The sequence below is a fragment of the Lemur catta genome, chromosome 14 (genome assembly GCF_020740605.2).
Source record: "Lemur catta isolate mLemCat1 chromosome 14, mLemCat1.pri, whole genome shotgun sequence".
Classification (NCBI taxonomy): Eukaryota; Metazoa; Chordata; class Mammalia; order Primates; family Lemuridae; genus Lemur; species Lemur catta.
In genome coordinates, this window is record NC_059141.1 from 29,131,388 (window position 1) to 29,148,571 (window position 17,184).

The following is a 17,184-nucleotide window of genomic DNA, read 5'->3' on the forward strand; positions in this document are numbered from 1 at the left end:
CTCATTTTGAATAAAGAAAACCTGAGCTCAGCTTATCTAAACCAGAAACTTGCCTTTCCCAATACTGTTTTCATATGCAACTTCTAAGTAAAGGTGACATGCCAATGATTTCTGGTCTCATTTTAGTAAAGAACTGTCCATAATTGGAGTGACTGGCTTTGTCTTATCTAAAACCTTAACTTCAGAGAACAGTTCTGGCACTATCTGACAACATAGATTTATTATGTTTATTAAATGTTGGATAGGCTGAAGGTGTTATATTAGAATGATAGTTCTCAAAGTGTTACCTTTTCAGATTCATCTTTCCCTAAAGTAAACTAAAAAAAAAAACCCACTAAAATTAACTTAGATAGATTTTTCAAATAGGGAACCTAAACTACCATAGAAGCGTTTACAAAGATACCTTTGGACTAACACACACACACACACACACACACACACACACACACAATATTATCCGATAATGATTGTTTAACAGAAAAAAAAACAGCTAAGGTTTTTTCCTCACAGAAAATAGATATGCACAGATGACAAATAAACCCAGGTAGACATTTAGAAATCTGGGTAAATACACTAAGTACAAATATTGAACCGGTGAGTTTTCCCTGACAGGAATCTTAAATGCAAGAAAAGCACCTTCAAATTTTACTTTATTTGGAAATTATACAAATTCATTATTTTAATATTTAAAGACCATGTTACTATAGTAGAGACGCATAAATATTATAATATACATTTAGAAATTAAATATAAAGTCAACACAACACTATATAAAAACTCATATGTACATTTCCAGTAAGTCTGAGGTTTGAGCCTTCATGCCCATCAGATTCCCCCCTGGAAACGGGTGAATCTTGCAGGGAGATTGTCCACAGGGTACACGGTGGGGCTGGTTTTCATTGTAGGAGGTCCATTTAGCAGCTGCCAGTCACAATGCCTGGCCAGCTCCACTGTAAATATTTTGAGAAGAATTTTTGCAAATTCTTTGCCTACACAGCTCCTAAGGCCTCCTCCAAATGGAATGAAGCTGAACCTGGATGCATCCTCTGGGTGAGGCAGCAGGAAACGGTCAGGATTAAATTCCTCCTTGTTGGTGAAGATGTCCGCAACGTCGTGAGTATCACAGATACTGTAGATAACATTCCAGCCCTTGGGAATCTGGTATCCCTGCAAAAGAGTATGAAGCCCCAAGGGCTGACAGACTGAAATTTTCCTTTCAACAACAAAAACCTATCAGCTATATCTTTGGGGGAGTTATGAGTTAAAATAGAGGCAGAGAAAGAGAAAGAGATCGATTCAGGTTGCTGAAACATGACAGCAACACAGGGCAGGACAATGTTATCAAAAGCATAAAGAAGTTAAGCCAATGCACGGAGGAGTTTTAAAACCTCAACAAAAGGGAGGGTGGGGGGAGAGAAATTTTAACTTACATTTAATTCAAAAGTCTTAAGAGCAACCCGAAACCCTCCTGGAACAGGGGGATTCAGTCGAAGGGTCTCCTTAATAACACACCCAATGTATTTAAGTTGTTCCAAAATTTCCATGTCCAACTTGTTGTCTTGATTGCTCTTGCAAAGTAAACCCTATCAAAACAGTCATACAGAGGTGAATGGGTATTGTGTGCTCCAATAAAATCAGCCCAGCAGACATAAACAGGGCTTAAGTGGCGACTAAACCCAAAGGGCCCCATGATGAGAGGCTGTGAGGAGGAAACAACAGCTAGTGACCATTTGCCTCCACCCCTCAGCCCAAATCCAGAATTTACAATTCTGAGAGAAGGCTGCTCACCAGTTAGAAAGGCCAACCTTCCCCCACCCTAATCGCCACCACTGATCAGCTACCCAGGCTTATCACTATTCATGCCCTTGGACAGACAAATTTGGGAAAGTAGAACCTATCTGAAAATCTCCATGGTTCTGCAAAAGGTGGAGGAGGGGTAGGAATACAAGGTCAACCCCTGCCCAAGTGGGATCACAGCTCAAAATTCCATTCTTTTTATTCAGAAAGCTAATTTTCTCTCCCCACTCTCCCCTCCACCCCTTGGCCCTGCACTTTCAAAATATTCAGCCAAGGCAGCACACTTGCTTATTCGGAAGTGGGCTAGGGAGCAGCTGCATTTCCTAAGCTAATAGGGGACCACCCGAGTCTCCCTACCTTGCTCTTGAGCTCCTCTCTCACTTTCTGGAGAACATGCGGATAGAGCCCCAGGTAAGTGATCAGAGATGTGGCTGCACTGGCCGTGGTTTCATGTCCTCCAAAGAGGAGTTCGGTTGAAGACTGCTTTAGTGCCTAAAAATGGAGTAAGACCAACGTTTGTCCAAATCTGCAAGCAATTTTACACAGCGACTACTCAGAACCAAACTAGGGGTTCTGGAGGGAAGACTAGAAGAGCTAAAAGTTTTGCTAATAGGAAGTCAAAGAAAGCAATATCTTTAAACAAAATGCAAAGTCCCTTTAGTTCAGCTAGAGCACGAAGGGGCGTAAGATCCCACTCTACCAGGAGCTCCTGTGTTAAAGCCTTGGTTTTATCAAAATCGCTCAGGGTTCTTTATTAACATTTTGCAAATCCCAACTTTCCCTTTAAAACCTGGAAGGCCTAGGGGACGCTCCCAGTTCCAGCAGCCTCTTGCACAGCTCTCCGGACCCGGTCTCTCAACCTTCAGGATCCCATGTGGAGTCTGGGTGGGCAGCCCACTCCTGGAAGCTGGGCCCCAGGAGAGCGCTTTGGGGGCCCCGGGAACCGCGCTTGGAAAGCCAGGGGACCAAACTCGGCAGTGCCTCTTCTGAAGCCACCACTCACCTGCATGTCCAGCCTCTCTCCCCTCTCCCACGAGTGCTCGATCAACAGCTGCAGCGCGTCTTTGCAGCCCCCGCCCGCCTCGGCAGCCCGCAGCCGGCAGATCTTGGCGCGAATGTTCTCCTCGATGCGCGCGTGAATGAGGTTCCGCGCCTTCATGCCCTGAGCGCAGAGAGCGCGCGGCGGTCAGCAAACGCCCGTTCCCGCGCCCTTCACTCCGCATCCGGCTTGCAGCCCTTACCCGGTACAGCCCGCTGAAGGGCACGTCGATGGGCAGCGAGAAGAGATTGCGGGTCATCTCCTCGAACGCCTCCACCAGCTGCTGCTCCGCGTCCCCGCCGCCCGCCAGCCGGGGCTCGCAGCCCAGCAGGATGCGCATGGCGATGCGGAACATGAGGCGCTTCACCTCGGGGTAGACCAGGAGGCCGCGTTCGTCGCAGCTCAGCCACCGCTCCAGGCAGCTGCCCACTTCCTCCGTGATCACCGGCACGTAGCACTGGAGCGCCTCTCGGCTGAAGGCGCGCATAATCACCTGAGCCCCGAGGAGGGACGGCGTTAAAAACCTTCCATCTGCTCCTCTCGCCGTCCCCAGCCCCGCCAGACCCGTGGCAACTCCAGGCTGGGACAGCTAACCTGGAGCTCGAAGAGGGTCCTAGTCCACACCTCACGCCCCTAGTGCCCGCCCAGCATCTGTGTGCCCGAACCCCTCCAACAAATGGGATCCTCCTCCCTGTCCAGGCGTCGCCACCCCGCCCTCACCTTCTTGCGCTGCTTGTGCGAGGAGTCGTGCAGGTTGGAGAGGCAGCCGGAGCCCAGAATGGTGCGCACCGACGCGGGCCAGTGGACAGACACTAGCCGGTGCTCTCCGAGCAAGATGCGCCGCACGTTGTCCGCGCCCATTACCCGCACCGTGGGCCGCCCGAACAGATGTGTCTTGTAGATGAAGCCGTATTTCCTGCGCTTCATCTGCAGGAACTTCCTCCGCTGTGAGAGGAAGGCAGAGGAGAGAGGCGGGCGTGAGGGGGCGCCGGGGAGCGCCGCGCCTCCGACTAGCCCCGCTCCTAGTCGCAGTCACCTCCTTCCCGAGGCACCTACCCCTGCTTCAGCGCAAGCCCAGAGCCGAGCCGGGCTCCGGGAAAGCGTCCTGTCTCGCCCCAAGCTCCCTTACCTGCAGCACCATCTGCAATGTTTCCCCAAAGAAGGGGAAGCCCATAGTCCCGGGAGGCAAGGGGAGGGGGCAGCTGCGGTCGCGGCTGCTCACGCAGTACAGGTCCCAGAGCTTGATCGCGGCCAGGAAGAGCAGCAACGGTAGCACGAAGGTGCAGAGCGCACTGGCCAGCAGCGCGGGCAGCCCCATGGTGCGCCTTGGCCTCCCGCGCCACCTGCTGCCGCCGCCAGCGCTCCAAAACCCGCCGCGCGCCCGCTTTATAGGCAGCCCAGGTTGCTGCCCACGTTACCTTGGTCAGACAATTAGTTCACCCAAAGTTCATCTTTAATTGCGGATTGGGCCCCTGGCTCCTCCCCCCGCGAGGCGCTGCCCAAAATCTTTAACTGTTTGTTCCGCGCCAAGGCAGAGGCGGCGCGGTGGCGGCTTCCCTCCGAGCGTGCCTCCTGGGGTGCGGGGCTAGGAGCAGCTGGCCTCCCCCATCCAAGGTGTGCGGAGCTCCGAGGCGGCGGCGGGGGCGGGCCAGGGCTCCGAGGAGCGGGCATTCAAGCACTAGGCTCCCTGGCGGTCTCTTTGGAATCCCTCCTGCCCGGTCCGACGGGCCGCCCCGGCCCAAACCGCCCTCACTTGCTTTCCTTTTGCAGGCGCCGCGTGAGCGCCCTTCCACCTGCCAGGGAAGCAAGGGGAAGTGGGTTCGGGAATCGTCCAGCTGCCTCGTTCCACAATTGGGGAAACTGAGGTCCAAAAAGCGAAGCACAGCGCAGACGTCCCAACTTCTCTGAAGATCGCTCAGAAGATCCCAGGGCCAGGATGCAAGCGGGAGCCGCGGGGAGTCAGGCATGGCCGGCGGCTCGTGGATCTCAGCTCCCCAACCCCCGCAAGGGGGCCAGCACACGTGAAGTCTCGGAAGGTCATACTTAAGGATACGAGAGAGCCTCCAGGTCCCTGAGGACCCCAGGTGCTACCCTGCTCAAGCCTGCTCCCCAGCCCTGACGCCCTAGTGAGGGACCACAGGGGCAACACGTACGCGACTCGGCAGTCGGCGCCCGGCTCGGCTCTGAAATCCAGCCACAGCCGGCCCGATTCTGGGGGCCCCGGGGCTTGAAGCGCCAGCTAGGCAGGGGGGAAGGGGTCCTTAGTCCTGGCAAGATAAGGAGACGGAGATAGAGGAAGGAAAGCTCAGGAGTCCTGGCTCCGAGTCCCAGCTCCATCTCTACTTGCGTGACCTTGGGCAAGTCACCACTCCTCCTCGTGCCTGCTTCCTCCTTCTTAATGTGGAGGCGATCATTCCCGACCTGTCTACACCTCGGGTACTTGTGAGTTCCCAAAAGGGCCATCTGGTTGCAAATACTCTTCCCAGCTCCAGGCAAGCTAGTCTGCGTTACCAGGGTGGCCTGCACCCGGGACACTGGGCCTTCCTCCTCTCTCCTAGCTCCCGCCCAACGTAAAGCCATTGTCCTCACCCAAGTGAGAGGGGTGCTCAGCCCTAAACCCAGGCCTCTGCCGACCGCTAATCGAAGGGTTGAAGGAATCTGTACAGGAAAGCGGCTCTTTCTGTGTTTTGCCCAACTAGAATGCCTGGAGCTCCGGCACTGCCGGGCGCGCACGTGCGCTCCTGGCCCACCTGGCCGAGCCACGCCGCTTCGGACCAGTCAGGGCCACGCTCTCCCTTGCTTTGGGCGCCGCACGCAGCAGCAGCGCCGGAAACGAAACACAGCGACATACGGTTTTTTAGAACCGAACGGTGGTTCTTTCAAAAGCCTTGGAGAGCGTCCCTTGGAGATGGAAAACTCTTTGCTCTCCCAGGAGTCCTCAAACCCCAAGGGGCCAGGAAATAATCTGCGGAGGTCTTAGGGACCCGCATAGTCCCAGCAACGCTCCAAGCCGGGGTCGCCACAGTGCGGGTTTCGGGTTTCTTGGAGTCAGCGTTTCCCCATAGCGCTGCCCCGCGTTTCAAAGCCTTTGGTCAGGGTTTCAGTCTCTCCCACTGTCATTTCTTCTAACGCTTTGGGGACTATAAACAGTGCGAGCCAACCTCGGGCCACCGGCAGGGACCCGGGCGAATCGCGCTGGAGGTAATGCTCAGAAACCCCGAGCCCGCCCCTTTCTGGACAGTGCCTCCGGCCGGTGTGCGGAGCTGGCGAGCGGGGGCGTGACCTGGGGCCCGTTCCCAGTCCTACGGCCTGACCCGCCTGTGACCCCTGCAGGCCGGACCGTGACATCCGAGTGAACTCTGCAGGGCCACCTCGCCAAGTTCAGCGCGCGCCGGGTCACAGGATGAGCAGGGCCTGCGCGCTGGAAATTGCCACGGGGGAAATTTTTTTAAAAAGCTATCTGCTCATGGAGACCCGCGAGGGCGTCTGGCGGGGGCGTCCAGCAGGAAAGGATTAAATGTGAGAGTGAAAGATCATTAAAAAACATCTTGAAAGGGGGAAAGGGGTCAATAAATTACCAGCCCCATGAGAACTTTGATCTAGGAACCTTGCCAAGCTTTCTTGGGTGGTGGGCGGGCAGGGGGAGTTGGTTCACTGAAAACAAAATGTTTCCGAGATGTTTACGAAACAGCCTCCCTATTGCTAAAGCCTGGGGGTGGGGGTGGCGAGTGGTATTTTTGCTAGTGGGGAGGAGTGGTGACCCAGGAGTACACTGGGGTCAGATGAACCAGGGACCTGGAAGCACTCTGCCACTTTTCTCTTTTCACAACCTTTTCTTCTATTTCTTGAACACTCATTCCTGTCTTGGGGTTCTATACTTGTGGGTTCCCCTGCTTGGGGCACTCCTCCCCCAGAGCACAGCTGGCTGGTTCCTACCAAAGTCAAATGTCACCTCCTCCAAGAATTTTCCCCCACCCAGCCAACTTTTGCCCCAGGCACCCTGTGTTGCAGGCCAGTTTTATTTTCTTTACAGCGCTTATCACCACTGGGCATATTCTTGCTCTTTTGTTTGCTAGTTCATGTATTGTCTGCCTCCTTCGGGAGCATATCAAGTCCCTGAGGGCAAGAACCTCCTCTGCTCCTCCAGAGAACCTGCAGCTACTGAAACTGGAGTTCAGATATTCCTTGAAATTACTGAATGTGATATATAGCAATCAATTAAAGTAACGTTGGAGGAGCCGCCCCTACAGGGCTTATAGTTTGTCTAGACCCCAGAGCACGTAAACCACGTCTTCCTGGACCCAGCTCCACTGTCTTTGCGTCTGAGTCCACACCCCACATTTCTCTCCTTTCCCTAATTCATAATCAACCCTGAAGCCCAAGTCTTCCTCCTCCTCAACCAAACCCTGAGCTTCTCCTGCTAGGCTGTCCTCTGGGTGGTTTTTCAAGAGCCCCTGGAGGGCAGGCCCACATCCTGCCACCTTTGCCAAGCTCAGGTTCTGGTACCCAGCCTACCACTGGCAACGGGTGATGAATTGCCTTGTGTGGGGGTTATGGTGATGTCAGCCCAGCTTGGAAGGGCCTGCTGCGCTCTTGAGCTATCCACCCTGCACACGCCTGCTATGTCCCTCTTTCCTTCTGGCTTTGGAATCCACCTTAAGCATAAGGTCAGGAGGGCACTGGCTTCCTTCTGGTTCACTAAGGGGTCAGCTTGGGCCTAGGCGGTGATTTCCCTGGCTCACCCATCATGTCCAGCCATCTGGGCCATCAGAAGATGGGTGGCAGATCGAAGTGAGCTGTTGGTAGTGATGGTGGGAGCTTTTGGCTCTGGTTTAAACACTGGTGGGAACCACTGTATTGGAAGGCTGAGAGAGCCCTCAAGTCAAGCTAAGGATCACTATGAAAAGGAGGCAGAAGGGCCGTGTCTTGCATGGTGGCCACAGGTGCAGAGGTTTGGGGCAGGAGAGTTAACTGATGGGGAGGAGGAGAGCACTGGCTGGGGAGTCCAGGGGCCTATGGCTGGCTCCTCAGGGGAGTCATTCCCCTTGCTGGCTCCTCAGTCTCTCCCTGTGATAGAGGATGCTGAAGCAGTAACCCCTGGGGTTCCACAGCTGGGCTTCGGGGCTATGCTCAGGAGGGAAGTCCTGAGAGCCTGGGCCTCATGCTGCACAGCTCCCAGCCCCTCTCTGGGTATACCCTGGGATGAGTCCTTCCCAGGCCTCCCCCACTCTCCACCCCAGGCCTTCCCACCAGGGAGCAGCTGCCCAGCTAAGCCCCAGCCTCCTCGCTCAACCACTGGGAGGAAACTTTATTTCGTGGCCTTCCTGTTTGGCGTACAAATATCCCAAACCTCTCTGCTTATGTCTTAGCCTCCCATGAAAATAATCCAGCCTTAGAGACATGTTGGTGTGCCTATTCTCTCTCCTGTATAAATGGGAAGATTAAATGCGTTCTTGAAGTAAGAATTTTTCTTTTAGAAGTCGCCAGCAGAATCCGGTGATGTTGAGCCGTTTAGAGCCCTTGAAGCGCCCACTGTTCTGAGTTTCCGCCGAGATGGGCCGAGTGGCCCCGGCACACGAAGCCCGAGGCCAGCTGCCTGAGGAACTTCCGCTGGGATCCTGCTCCACGTGTCTTCCTATGGCCCAAAGCCAGGCCAGGGACGCGCCTCCTTCTCTACTTCCTTGAAAGGGTTGCAGGTCCCGCCGCAGGCGCCGGGTCTCTGGCACAATCTGCAAGGTGCTGTCTCCCCTCCCCCGCGGCCCCGCCTCCACGCACCCTCCTGGCATTGGCTCGGGAAGGTGAAACTGAGTAACACCTAGTGCAGATCTGTTCCCTCCATCCCTGCTTGGACATCCTGGGAAGGGCTTAAGAGACCTGGCCCACGACCTTTCCTTCCTCTGGGTGCGGAGGGCAGGAGGCACATTCCCACCGGCCTGGGCGCTTCTCCGGCTCAGCTGCTGTGGCTCGAGCTTCTCCTCCCTCGAGTCTGGCACAGAGACGCGTTTAGTGAGCGTTAGTTGAGTGAGTGAACGAGTGAGTGGGTGCGCGACGCCGCACTAGGGAGCCGCAGGTGGGTGGCGCAGGTGGGTCACAGGCATGGCCCATCCCCTGCAGCCGAAGGTGCGAGCCGGTGGAAAAAGAGCCGCAGCCCATCCACCGGGTGCACGATGGGCACCGTCTGCATGGCAGGGAAGGCGGGTGTGGCCAGCTCCCAGCGTGCGGTGCGCACCAGCTCCACCGCCAGCAGCTGGAGCACAGCCTGCGCCAGCTCCTGGCCGAGGCAGCTGCGCGCACCGCCACCGAACGGGATGTAGTGGAAGCGGCTGGAGCCGCTCCGCGCATCTTCGCGCGCCGAGCCGAAGCGCTCCGGGTCGAAGCCCTCCGGAGGGCTGCGGTACACCGCGGCCGTCTCGTGCGTGTCCCGGATACTGTACATCACGCTCCAGCCCTTGGGGATCTGGTAGCCCTGCGGGGAGGGGAGAAGACCAGCCTGACCACGAGGTACCTGGAAACCTGGCCCGAACCGACCCTCCAACCCGGTGTATCAAACGGGCTTCTGAAAACCGGCAAGGAACGCGCGACTAATCCCAAAGCCAGGAAAAAGCTCTGCGTTCCAATCTCAGCTCCTTCAAAGTGAGCTGTATGACCTGCCGGATCTCGGGCTACATATCCATTCTCTGAGTCTCAGTTTCTTAATCGAAATTGTTCTCACTTTAATGAGAACAAAAATGTCCACTTTGTTGTGAGGATCAGAATTAAGAGTCTGGCACATATCAGTGTTCAGTAAATGGGATCTATTATTTATGTTCCTGTGTTTGTTTTTGTCTTTCTTTTTCCTTCTGACATTACATCAGGAGACCTAAATTCTAGTCCTGTACCTCCCAGCTGCCTGAGCTGGAACTAGGCAAAGGACAGAGACACCCATTCCTTTAGGTCAGCTCTGTTGTAAAGCTCTTCTTTGTCTTGAACCAAAACCTTCCCATCCTCCCCACCCATCAGCCGGGCTATAATGTTCAGATTTGGTAGCCACGCTTTAAGAAGGGACACGTGAGAATTAAACTGGTGAGTGCTTAAAATGCTGGGAGGCAGCTTTCATATTCCCTTTGCTCACTCCCAGCTTTTTCAATCATTTCACTTTTTGATGTGCCTTCCAACTCCCTAACTACCTGCTATCCTTGTCTCGAGACATTCCAGGGTGGATACTCACAGTTTCTAACAGGGGAACAAAACAGGTTGGAATATCCAAGGATCTCTCTCTCTCTCTCTCTCTCTTCTCTAGACCTCAGTTTTCCCATCTGTAAACTGGAGGATGCCTAAGACCCCCTCCCTGTCCTCTGCTCACTTCCCCAGCTCTGTGCTCTCCTCCTTCTGTTTCCCTAAGGTCTTGCGGGGCACCCCAGCGCCTGCCAAATGCAGCCTGAATTCCAGACTCAGTATCCAAGACACTTCTAAACACCCACCTTTGCCTGGGCTGTTCTCTCTCTGTTGTGAGCTCTCCCCATCCTAACTGTTCACTGCTCCAGTCCCAATAAGAGCTCCCAAAATGTTTTTGGTGTCACCCACCACTAGAGATCACTCTCTTCTTCACACCACAGTATAAAATGAGGCTGTCAGTCCTGGTCCTCTCCCTCTCCACTCTGAGCTCAGCTCCTCCAGGGCAGAAGCCCCGGTTCCTTTGCCCCCTCTACCCTGGCCACAGACGTTCGGTGTGGAAGGAGGTGCCCACTCTTTGCCTGGAGTCACCCAGTCACCGGGCTTGGTGCTCCGGGGACTACAGCGACAGCTTTTCTGGCAAACGCCCTCAGTTCAGCACAGCTCCAGCCCCATCTAAAGTGTCAGAGCTGGAAAGGACCAAAACAGCTTCCTTCCAGAGGGTAAACTGAGGCCCAGAGTGAAGAGGGAACTGCCTATGGTCCTACAGAGATGGAGCCAGGTCTAGACCCTAACCTTGCCCAGCCCAAGCCAGCCTGGTCAGACCATTAAGAAACTCTACCCTATATTTTAATGGCCGCCTTTCCCTGGAATCCGGCCTTAGCCCAGGCCCTGGACAGGTGACGATGATCGGATCCTCGACCTTGTGAGGGAGCCAGAGGAGCGGAGCGCAGGACAAACGGAGGGGGCGCTATTTGTTCTCGCGGCGCACTTACGTCGAGCTCGAAGGTGCGCAGTGCGGTGCGGTAGCCGCCGGACACCGGCGGCAGGAGGCGCAGCACCTCCTTGACCACGCAGTCGACGTAGCGCAGACGGCCCAGCGCCGCGAGGCTCAGTTCCGGCTCGCAGCCGCAGTCGGGCCAGGACCCCGCGACCGCCCCGGCGGCCCCGGGCGCGCACCCGCAGGCGCGCCCCAGCCCCTGCGCCACCAGCTCCTGCCGGATCTTGGTGACAACCGCCGGATGCTGCAGTAGCAGCAGGATGAGGGAGGTGCTGGCACTGGCCGTGGTGAAGAAGGCGGCGAAGAGGAGCTCCACAGCCGACTCCTGCAAGACAGCCCGGGCGGCGCGGAGTCTAGGTCAGCGGAGTCGCCAGGGGCCCGGAGCCCTGGCCCGATGGCCCCCCGGAGGCGCGAGAGGGCCCCAAAGTCACCATTGAGTAAAGGCCAGGGATCAGGGATGTGCTACCGTCGTTGCTACAGGAGCGAATCCTGAAGTCCATTAAAGTCCAAGTCTGCCACTTGGGAAAGTCACATATAGTGACAGGCAAAATTAGGATCTATCCACCTGCCTTACGGGGGTTCCCAGAGATAATGCGGGGAAACTTATTCTGTGCGCTATCCTTACTGCTTTAAGGTTATTAACTCATTGGATTCTCACCTCATCCCTGTGAGGCACAATTACTGCTCTTGTTTTACAGGGTTGGAAACTGAGGCTCTGAGAGGTGCTCAAGGTCCCTGGAGCTAGCAGTCCCAGCAGTTGGGCTCAGGCGTGCAGTGCTCCTAACCACCTGCCTCCAACCCCAGCTGGGCTCCTGACAATGACCTCAGTGGAATAGACAAAGGCACCTGTAGCGGCAGCACCAGCCTGGCAACAAAGCCAGCATGATGGCTTCATCCTCCCTTACTGGAGTGGTCCCCATGAGTCACTAAATCTTTTCCTGGACTGCTCTGCCCAAGATGGGCAGAAGAGGGGACTGGTGGCTTCATCCTCCCGTCGCCAGTCCTCACTGACTGCCTCTGCTCTCCCAGATCCTAAACCCCGGTGTCTTCCTTCCTGGCAGCACCCACAGTTTGTATTTATACACTGGCCCCCACTGTCGTAGGGTGAATGTGTACCCTCCTCTCCGGAACCTCCAGGACAGGGGCTGTGTTTTGCTCACCGCTGGATCCCCAGTGCCAGCATGGAGCCGGGCGCTGAATAGGTGCATAATAATATCTGTGGAAGGACTGACCTGGTTGGAGGCTAACTGCCTGCTCCACCCTGGACAGGACAGGCAACTGGGTTGGAGACCCCAGATCCCCACCATCTCCCTGGTCAGGCCCACCCGTCCTGTCCTGCCCCTGACACTCAAGCCAGACCTGAAGATTCCTGAGAACCCAGAGGACCTTGCCACCCCGTCCCCAGTCCTGTCAAGGCAGAAGGACCACCCCCGCCTTTCTAACCACTCCCCTTCACAGCCCAGAACTGCTCCTGCTCACCAGCCTCCCCCAGAACTCACGAGCCCATTGCTCTTTCTCTTCTAATCCCCTGACTCCCCTGGACTTCACAACCACCCAGGCGTCAGGGTAGAGATTACAGAGATTATTAGTTCCATTCTCAGAAAAGAAACTAAGGCTTCAGGGGCTGGCTGGTGGAAAGCGGGAAACTGAGGCCCAGAGAAAGGATGGGAGCTCTTCACAGGAGACTGAGGCCTTCCCATCTCTCTTCCCTCCCCGCAAGCCTCACCATTCCCTTTTGGGTTCACAAGCAGGTCCCGGGGACCATTGCAAAGCTTCCCTCCTTCCCTCCACTGCATGTGCTCTACGTGGACATGAGGAAGGGTCCTAACTAATTCTCCAGGAAATCTGCATTAGCAAAACAGGCAGAGGGGCCAGGTGCCGAGGCAGCTCATGGAGGAACAGTGTTGGTTTTTGGCGGATGTAGAGTTTGATCCTGAGCCCCTTAGAGAGTGTAGAAGAAAAGGAATGAAGAGGGCTTCATAGGTAGGGGGACAGCAGAGGCAAAGGCATGGGTGACAAAGAAAGGGGGCTGGGAGGTGGGGAGCAGAGCGATTTGTGGCCAGAAACCGGTGAGGGTGGGCCTAGGATTCAAGCTGTCAGCACTCCTGCTGAGAAGGACTGCAGGGGCCCAAGGTCACACAGCTAGTGGCTGTGACTGAGACATGACTGGAACCCAGGTCACCTGCTTCCTCTCCCCCTAAAGAGTGCCAGTGGCTCTACAGTGGAGCCAAACAGCGTGTGGCTCCAGGGATGCAGCATATGCAAATGCAAACGAGGGAGAAGGAGAGGCCTCCTGCCACCTACCTTCAGCTCCTGCACTGAGAGCTCCTGGCCCAGCTCCCTGCTGCTCTGAATGATCAGGTCCAGGGCATCACCGGGCTCCGAAGCCTTATCCTCGTGAAGCTTCTCAGCGATGGCCTCCTCCAGGTGCTGATGCAGCTGGTCCCTGGCGCGGATGCCCTGAGGAGCAGGAAAGAAGGGAGGTGGGGCAGCAATGCTCAGGAGGCCAGGTCTGGCCACCGACCCTGAAAGAGATCCTGGTGATCACAGTCTCCCGGCTTAGCTCCTGGCACAGAGCAGGGCTCAATAAATGGTCAGGAATTTGTCTACTGTCCACAAACATCATTCTGTCTTGATTATCACAAGCCCCCTCTGAGGCAAGGCGGACAGTTACTGTCATCCTGAGGGGAGGATGCTGAGGCTCAGAGGGGTTCCGAGATTGCCCAGAGTCACGCAGCTGTCAGTGCCCGTGCCTGGCACAGAGCCCAGTCGGCTGGGGTCAGCCCACTGCCTTTTGCCCACACTGGGCTGAGGCTGGGACAGTGGGCACCTTGATGCACCCAGGAAAGCTCTGACTTAGAAGACACTATTGCATGTTCTGAGCATTGGCATTGGTTAAGGGATGGGCAAGAGGGCTGGGGTGCCTCCCCAGAGTCAGGGAGCAAGCTCAGCAAACGCACCCCCCTGGGAGAACGTTGTAATGCAGCACTTGAGTTTCGTAGCCAGAGGAGATTAGGTTCAAATCCTCTCTCTGACCCCACTAGCTGTGTGATCTTGGGTAAGTCATTTAACCTTAACCTCTAAGCCTCAGTTTTGTCAATAAAATGAGAATAACACTTTGTAGCCTGCGAGAATTAAATCAGAAAATGTATCTAAGGCGATCAGCCCACAGCGTGACCCTTTATACATATTTATTATTTTTATTAAGGTGACTGAAAACCAGGGAATCGCACAGTGACAAGTCCCAGGACGGGGAGAGGAAGGCAGGGTGGGGCCTCCTAGTTGCTCCCTGGATCCCTCCCGGTGCTCTGAAGTCTGAAGAGGCAGCGCTTCTCTGATCCGGAAACTAGCGGGCCCAGGGCGGGAGGCGGGAAGCCGGCACCCAACCCCTCTCGGTCCCGGGCTGGCGCCGGGCTGGGCCGGGGGCGTGTCTGCGGCCCTGGCTCTCCCGCCGGTTCCGAAGCCGTCCCGGCCTCCGAGGAGGCGATGGAGTCCTGGCCAGGAGGCGCCGCTCCAGGAAGGGGCCGGACCGACTGGCGGGACACTTGCCACCGAGACCCAAACCCGGGAAGCCCGCGGTTGCCAAGGCTGGAGCGCGTCCCGTCAGGCGCGTCCCAGAGAGGGTCTGTGACCCGCCCTGGGTCACCCTAGGGAGCCAGCACAGAGGCCAACGCCACCCCACGCCGCCTTCCCGTCCTTGGCCGCGCCTCGATCACCCAGTAGAGGGGACGCGCGGGCTGCGCCAAGGGCGCCCGGTCTCGCTCTGGGCGACCCGCTCGCGCCCCGGAGCCCGGAGAGGGAGGTCTGGGGCAGAGGCGGCAGTACCTTGCGCAGGCCGCTGAAGGGCACGTCCAGGGGCAGCGAGAAGATGTTCTCCACGAACCGCTCGAAGGTCCCGGCCAGAGTAGCGCATTGCGCCTCGTCCAGCCGCAGCCCCAGGAGGATGCGGGCGGCCATGCGGAAGGTGAGCGCCTTGGTGGCGTCGTAGACGGAGACCGGCCCTCCCGCGGCGCACCAGGAGCGCACCTCGCGCCGCAGCGCCCCCTGCAGGCGCGGCACGTAGCGCTCCAGCGCCGCGCGGCTGAACACGCTCGCCAGCACCTGTGGGGAGCGCGTGTGAACAGCGCTGGTCACAATCGGGCGTCCTCTGCTTGGCGATTCCCGAGTAGCCAGAAGGCCGGTTCCGGTCACTTCCTCCTTATCTAAGACGCTCAGACCTAAACTTGCTGGCGTTTGCTCTAGCCATTCCCCCTAGTGCTGTCCTAATGCACACGGTCCCTCCCATCCATCCAGGCTCCAGTTGCCATGTCCTCCAGGAAGTTTCCCCAGCGCCTCTTCTAGGTCAGAATCTCCAGCACTTCTGGTATCACAATCACAGAAGGACCTTTTAGCCTGGTCCTGGTCTATATAAACCGAAGCCGGAGAAGGTAAGGGACCCGGCCCAAGGCCACCCGCTCGTTAGCCAGGGATCCTGGTCGGGTTCACAGTGTACCCAACACCTGGCCTCAGCCTGGCACACAGCAGATGCTCAGGGACGGCGGTCTGACGTTCCCACGGCCCATTCCCGGGTTCCTACTCACCTTGCGCCGCCGACGGTGTGGCTCGCCGACCGCGCCTAGCAGTGTGTGCGAGCCCAGCAGGATGTGCGCGCTCTGCGGCCACTGGCTGCGCACCAGGCGGTGCTCGCCCAGCAGGATGGTGCGCACGTTCTCCGCGCCGCTCACGCGGATGACCGGCCTGCCCAGCAGGTGCGTCTTGAACACGGTCCCATAGCGCTCCCGGCGGGAACTGTGGAAGCGCGAGCCCTACGAGCCAGGCGGGCGAGGAGAGCTGGAGCTTCTGGGCCTGGCCCGGGATCTGACCAAGACCTCCCAACTGCGTCTTGGTAACAACTCCCTGCCTGAGGCTGGCGCTTTCCTCTTTACAAAACACGGTCCCAAATGGGCCTCCTCAACTACTCTGTGGGAATGTAGATGCTCCTGTTCCCACTGGTGAGATGCAGAAACTGAGGATCAGAATGGGGACGTGAGAGCCCAGGGGTGCACGACTGAGACGCACTCCTGGCTCCTGATTCTATGCTTGTAGGACATAGGGATACACGCTCCTCAGATCCCTTCCTAAAACCCCTGCGTTGTGTCGGGACGAGTTTAAGTTGCTCCGGGTAGAACTTCGGTGACGGTGATGTGAGGTCCCTTCAAGGGAGCACAGAGCAGCTAGGCAAGGGCGAGAGTTGTGCGCGCTCCCCGGGGCTGTGGGCGACGGGAAGGGGCTGGCTAAGAACCTCAGGGGCACTGAGGACGAAGACGGTCCGGTGGGAGCCAGGGAAGAAGGGCCATGTTAAGGGTCCGGGGGCCGATGGACTGCTCACCTGAACTAGCCAGTGCAGCGTTTCACCGAAGAAGGGCCAGCCCATGGAGCCCTTGGGCAGGGGCAGGGCGGAGGCCCGGTCTCGGCTCAGCGTCCAGCGGAGGGTCCAGAGGTGCTGGGCCAAGCTGAGCAGCAGGCCGGCGCCCAGGAGAGCAGTGCCTGCCGCCCCCAGCACTGACAGGCAGCTCAGCCCCCAGGGGAACATGACAAGCCCGCTGGGGCCAGGCTGCTCACAGCGCGCAGGAGACTGGAGAACTGGGGCGCGAGACGTGCGCAGTGCTCACCTGTTCCGTCCGGAAGGGGCCTGGGGCTTGGGGGCCAAGCCGCAGATTTGCAAACTCGGACAAGAACTCTGCTCTAAAAACAAACTGGCAGTTGCAGGAGGCAGTGACCGTGCGCCCTAGGGAACACGCCTTCTTCGAGGCCCGCGCACTCAGGACATTTTCCCGGATCCAGGGCCAGAATGCCAGTTCCTCCCGGGGGTGCCGGCCGCCTCAAGAACCCTCCCACCCGGCACCCGCGGGCACCTTCCACCTCCCCCTGGGACCAGCACTCTTTGGATAGAAGCAGCGAGGAAGGGCAAAGAGAGGAGCAACTCACCGGTGTTGCCAACCTGGGCTGCCCTTACCAGGGCGGCAGACCCCCGCCCCACCTCTCTCTCCTCCAGTCATTTAACCCTTCTTGGCCCGCCCTGGACACATTTATATAGATATTGGCACCTCCCTGCAGACTGATCCCGGTTCACACACCGTGACGTGCCTTTGCATATTTAAAGGGCTCCACGGAGAGTAATGATTGGAGGCAGTGGGCAGCGGCGCGCTCACGGAGG

At 57.1% G+C, this 17,184-nt stretch overlaps 2 protein-coding genes across 2 annotated transcripts; both read right to left on the reverse strand.

Annotated features, from left to right (window-relative positions):
* Positions 1 to 634: 634 nt before the first annotated feature.
* Positions 635 to 4,196, reverse strand: LOC123649641 (cytochrome P450 26A1). Its single transcript, XM_045567800.1, has 7 exons — positions 3,966 to 4,196; positions 3,557 to 3,781; positions 3,039 to 3,329; positions 2,801 to 2,959; positions 2,155 to 2,289; positions 1,431 to 1,583; positions 635 to 1,167 (listed from the first exon to the last, which is right to left on the reverse strand). Exons 1-7 carry the CDS (start codon positions 4,152 to 4,154, stop codon positions 826 to 828), a joined length of 1,494 nt encoding a protein of 497 aa, XP_045423756.1. The 5' UTR covers positions 4,155 to 4,196; the 3' UTR covers positions 635 to 825.
* Positions 4,197 to 8,924: 4,728 nt separating this feature from the next.
* Positions 8,925 to 16,560, reverse strand: LOC123649642 (cytochrome P450 26C1). Its single transcript, XM_045567801.1, has 6 exons — positions 16,357 to 16,560; positions 15,569 to 15,793; positions 14,814 to 15,089; positions 13,293 to 13,448; positions 10,984 to 11,313; positions 8,925 to 9,302 (listed from the first exon to the last, which is right to left on the reverse strand). Exons 1-6 carry the CDS (start codon positions 16,558 to 16,560, stop codon positions 8,925 to 8,927), a joined length of 1,569 nt encoding a protein of 522 aa, XP_045423757.1.
* Between the last annotated feature and the right edge of the window lie 624 nt (positions 16,561 to 17,184).